Below are 5,711 nucleotides of genomic sequence, written 5' to 3' on the forward strand. Positions count from 1 at the left end.
TTTTTATTAGACTTACAAACTTAGTTTCAGTGATGCCATATTGTTCTTTCATTTGGCCGGAATAGCAAGCTGCTTTCGATCTGTACACGTAAGCCATTTAATTTGTATATTACACAAATGTTTCCGCGAACTGACAGTTTTTAGGTTAGAAAGGTGCAAGAGTGCAGAATCACTCCAGCATCCCCTTAAGTCCGGCAACATATTCGTTGGAATTTCTTTTATACGTTCAATTCACGTTTTCGCGCGACGCAATCGTGAAGCAACGAGAGGATTGCGAATTAACGTGTGCACAGAGAATTTCCCTTAAAACTTGTCAGGGTGATATTGCGATGCGCTATAAATTACGATAAAACTGTATTTTAGGGGACATTGTGCCACGGGATATGCAATTACAGTCGTCACCGTTACGTCCGTATCCAGCGTATACGATACTTCAACTAATATAAACAGCGGTATAATTGGACGCGTATTGTGTCAATGTACCGCGTGCCCTAATTCTCGTAACAATGGTATTATGGTCAATTCATTCACGTAATCGCGCAACAGGACGGACATTGGTTTACCTATCAATCATTCGCAGAATCTCCTAGCGTCCGCTCTCATTGCGGAACTTGCATATACGTATCTTCGATACACATAATTCCGCTTGGCTTTCCCCCTTTGCTCTCTCCCCCCCCTCCCCTCCTCTCGATCGTAATTACCAAAATCCGTGTTGCTCAACTCGGACTTCTCGAAAATGCATCCGCGTTCCGTCTCGAGATCAAATTGCAGTTATACGTCGCACGGTTTGAATAATCGTTTCAGCATCCAAGCCCGCTTAATTTCGATTGGGGCTTATCGCTCAACAAGACCAATCAGCTCATTTTGGTAAAACTGAGATATCCCGGGTCGAAATTTTGATGCTATTTTGACACTTTTAAGGATAATTTGCACCCACTCAGCTGATCTATACACCCACATAGACCAGCAATTAACCTACTTTGATGACATTATATTTTTTTACTTCTCCCTTGAATCTTTGATTCTAAAAATTTACTTCAGCTCCTACTTAAAAGTACCTGCTTTAACGCTAAATTGGCAAGAGTAGAAATTCCCGACACTATCAGTTTTAAAGTAGGAGAAAATTTTGTACTTGCAGTTCGACCTCTTTTACTGTCTTAGGTCCCACTATAATTATATAGGAATTACAATTAAAGGTTCAATATAGGGCCGAAATTTTGACTCGGGATATAACTAAAGTTTATAATCCGGACCTTTTTAAAATATAACTCAAATACAAACATAAACGCTATTCAGGTCCGCTGGAGGTAGCCAATTAAATTAATATGTAAATCCATATACCGTATTCTAAGACGCACGTCACGGATTGAAGAAGGTCCCAGGTTCGAATCTTGGCTGAGGTAATACTTTTCGCAATAAGAATTTTAATTTCAGTACGGGGAGGGGGGTTACTGTAATGAATGCTACGTATAGCATTTTAAAATAACTAGGAAAGTCGTTCAGCGATTTTATAAGATGTGAGTTCAATGACGATAATGATTTCACCTAACGGAAATCTGTGTTATATGTCCGGAAGTAACGGTGTGAGCAGGACAGGTTGGAAAAAATACGGTATATGAATTCGCATATTAATTTAATTGGCTACCTCCAGCTTGCCAGGACCTACATGGCGTTTGTATTTGAGTAAAACTGAGATATCTCTATTTATTCTTATCAGAACGGAATAGAAGTATCTCAGGTTTTTGTTTAACAAAAGGGCCTGTTATGCTTTGAGTTAATTTCTAAATCGTAAAACCGAAATTACAGATCGAGCTGACAACACGTCTAGTATAAAATGTTGCGTTTGATGACGTCCAATTATGGTTTTAATTGTTCAATCTAATGAAATTGTAATCGTTCAATTTAGTAATATTGGGATATTACTCAACTTAAATTAACGAAAGTAATGTTAGAGAACGTTTAGGCGATGATTTTTTATATATATCGCATTGGTATTAACAGATTTTTAATCTAAAAAAACCACATAACATCAGAATGGTTTGTATAGGAGCCTTATTTACATTTTCTATGGGCTATTACTGTAATTTTTCACCGTTCGACCTAGTATGTGGACCAATATTTGTAAGTTCAAACATCCCGTCCACGTAAATTAAATATATACAAGAAGTGTCGCGTTGCAGCATGTTAATGTGCAAGCGCGATTAGAAAGATCGTGTAAAGGCAGGATCATTTAAATCAAATGTTGCGACGACATCCGACTTTACGATAAACATAACGCGTGCAGCCAATTTAAAGATGCTCGTTCGATCGTCGCGGCCTAAATTGAATCTCTACTGCATTTGGCACGCGTAGAATTTCCGTCGTACTCCAACTAGCGAGGACAGAAAGGGGACGTGTGACACTTTGGCCGAAAACGAGTCAACGATCGATCCTCGCGCCACGCGAATAGACGCGTCTGTCGTGATAAAAAGAATGTTTTTTTCAACGAAACCTAAGGGGCAAAAAAGTTGGTACCGCTTGGAAGAAACGTTGCTTTCCTCAAGTAGAGTTTCGCCCGTGACACGTAGCCCTTTCCGCCCTAACCGACGATCGGAGTCGCGAGTCGAAGGTCGGACGAACCTTTGCACTCGTTGGCGTCCCTGGCGGTGGCCCTGGCCCACGGGCGGTCGAAGTGGAAGGGCCGGCACCGCTCGCAGTCCCTGCCGGCGGTGTTGTGCCTGCACTCGCAGACGACCTCGCCGTCCTTGCCGGGGATGCAGCGCGCCGCGTGGCCGTTGCACTTGCACCTGCCGCCCACGGCGAAGTCCGAGACCGCGTAGTGGTGGGCCATGGTGGCGGTGGCCGGGCCCAGGCCGTTGAGGGCGACGCTCGCGAGCGTGGTCGTGGTCGAGGAGACGGTGACCGGGACGAAGCCCATGTCGCGGACCGCGGCGTCGAGCGCGTCGTTGGACTGCATCTCCTGGGGCGCGATGACCTGGTGGACCGAGGGCAGCGCCGTCACCAGGGGGTCGTGCGCGTGCAGGATCGCATTCTTCTGGCTCTTGAGCCGCTCCTCGCGCTCCCGTTCCCGCTTGGTGAGCTCCTCGAGGCCGATCGCCGCCACGTGATGCTCCTCGGCCCCGTTGAGCGACGGCACCTGCTCCGGGCCGGACGGCATGTGCAGCCGGTTGAAGACGACGCGGATGTCGGTGGCGGTCACCCAGTCCTGCAGCACCGGCGAGTTGTCGAAGTCGGCGGCGGACGGGCGACCCTCGAGGGTGCTGAAGGCGATCCTGCCGACCGGGCCGAGGCCGTCCCCGCCGGTGTAACGGTGGCTGTCGGTGCACCGCGCCTCCTGCTCGTTCGCCTTGGTGATGGTCGCGCGATTCGGCCTGCCGTAGACCCGCCGGCACTGCGACGAGTAGAACTGAAACGGCTGCCAGGTCTTGCCGTAGTCCATGGACTTGTAGATCGCGATCGAGTCCGGCTTGGCGGCGCGCGGGCAGAACTGCAGGCTGACGTACGTCAGCTCGTACTTCTTGCCGAGGGAGAGGGTCAGGGTGACGTTGTCGGGCGGCGCGGAGAAGCTCTGCGAGCTGACGAGCGGCTCGCTGCGCCAGCAGGTGACGTTGTTCGGGTTGTTGAGGTCGGTCAGGTAGTTGGCGGGGAAGCGTCGCCGGGGCGTGCTGTCGTCGCACACGTGGCAGTGCCCGATGCCGGTGGTGCCGCCGGGCTCGTCGGTCACGTCGCAGTACCGGGTGGGCCCGCCGGTGCCGCACGTGGACGACGCCTCGACGCTCGCGCCGAAGGCCGCGTTGACGAAGTCGGGGATGCACCGGCGCGGCCGGTCCTCGTCGTAGCACGGGTCGCTCGGGTTCTGCTGGCTGGAGAACATCTTGGTGTAGATCTCGCCGCGGGCCCGCTGCGGGGCCAGCAGCTGCGCGGACAGGACCGTCGCGAGGACGACCCACGGCCGGAAGGCTCGGCGCGAGCTCCGTTTCTCCGTCATGCTGATGCGAGCTCCGCCGCCGCCTCTCCTTCCGCGCGGATGTGTCCTCGGCGCCCGCGAGAAGCTTCTGCTGAGAGAACTCACCTCTCCTGCTCGTCCTCTGCCCTCCCTCTGCCCCTTTACTCTCCCCTCTGCGGAAAGGGGAAGCGAGACGCGATCGGTCCTAGGCCTCGCTCCGCGCCATGTTCGAGTCGCGCGCCGATCTTTTCTTATCTCTCTCTCCGAATCCGAAAAACTCGTCTCCTCGTCTCACTCACAGACCGCGCTCACATTATATTTGGCACTGGCCAACTCGGGTGTAAACTCGGTATACGACGACGACGACGACGTACGCGGCAAGAGAGGAATAGACGCGCGCGCACTGTTGACACTGTAAAACCGGAGGCCGCGAGGAACAACCGGCGCGGCCCGACTCGGACACTCCGAAAGTTACTTGCTCCTCTTTTTCTTCTTTTCCTCCCACCTTCTCACTCGGACGAACCTCACCCTCGATGGCTGCGATCGCGCGAATCGGCGCAGTTCCGTGGCGCGCGCGCGCGCGCGTAGCGGGGAATCGGTTGCGATCGGACACGCAGCCGGCGACGAAACAACCCTACCTCGACTGCGGCTCGCCGCTAACTGAAACGCCGTCCTCGCGCGATGCGCATCCGAACTGCCGCCGCGAGTCCCTCTCCGGTCGCGGGCTCTCCGCGCCCCGCGCAGCCCCCGATGCGTGTTACCCCCCTTCTTGTCCCCCCGCCCTCCGTCTCCGTTTGACCAACGACGGCGTCACTCTCGCTCGCACGCTTGCGAGAGATCGCGCGGGCCAATCGGGCGAGACGCCGCTCCCCCCTCCCGCCGCGCGCGCGAGACTGGTCCATGGATCGTGGATCCAGCGCGCGGAGGGATGCTGCGCGTGCTGCGATGGACCAGAAACGGCGGACTTGGCCGCGCGAGGGGTGCTTTCCCCTCCCCGCCCGCCCGCCCCCTCGCCCCACCCCGAGGGACGGGGTACGTGATTTTTCTTGTTTCCTTTATTTCGCCCGCGTTTCGGCCGCCTCAAACGTTAACCTGTTGGCTCGTTTGGCTTTGGGATTTCGCTGCTTTACGGATCGCACGGGGTTCTAATTGAGAGCGGGGACGCCTGCGAAGTGACGAATGAATAATCAACTGTAAGATACTCGGATACAGTTTACGATTACGCTAAAGCCCGGTCAATACAATGTGCCCTTTGCGTCGGGAAACGTTCTATTTTATATAAGTAAGTCAAAGCGCTTAAAAAATTTGCCGACAATACACGAGAAAGAGAGAGAGAGAGATTGTATATATACGATTTTTCCAACTTGCACACATTTTTTAAACGTATTTATTGACTGTAAAATGAAATGTTTCTAGACGCAGAGAGTTATAGATCAGGCTTTAGAGTAATCGTAAATTGTCCGAGTATCTTACAATTGATTATTCATTAGCCACTTCGCAGGCGTCTCCGCAGGCGATCCACATTGTAGATCGGACTTAATCACTCTAAGGCTGGTATTACATTTGTCGTAGAACAAATTTTTCAAGCGTGTTGATTGGCTGCTGATTATGAAATTTCTAGACACTCGAGAATTTTACTATCCCGCAGCCAATCAGCGCACTTAAAAAATTTGTCGCGCGACAAATGCGATATTAGCCTGAAGCCCGTATCAGACTACGGATTGGGATTGGGATTAGATTGAAATTTGACCAATCAGAGTAAAAG

At 51.7% G+C, this 5,711-nt stretch overlaps 1 protein-coding gene across 1 annotated transcript in view; it reads right to left on the reverse strand.

The window, feature by feature from the left end:
* The window catches only part of LOC105570308 (netrin-1-like), a 221,080-nt gene extending 216,500 nt beyond the window's left edge, over positions 1-4,580 (reverse strand). The window contains exon 1 of the mRNA XM_012027410.1: positions 2,620-4,580. Within this exon, the coding sequence (XP_011882800.1) occupies positions 2,620-3,988 (1,369 nt within the window). The 5' untranslated portion in view covers positions 3,989-4,580. The remainder of the gene's footprint in view (positions 1-2,619) is intronic.
* Positions 4,581-5,711: the final 1,131 nt, after the last annotated feature.

The sequence above is a fragment of the Vollenhovia emeryi genome, unplaced genomic scaffold (genome assembly GCF_000949405.1).
Source record: "Vollenhovia emeryi isolate VEMERY1.0 unplaced genomic scaffold, V.emery_V1.0 DF939121.1, whole genome shotgun sequence".
Taxonomy (NCBI): Eukaryota; Metazoa; Arthropoda; class Insecta; order Hymenoptera; family Formicidae; genus Vollenhovia; species Vollenhovia emeryi.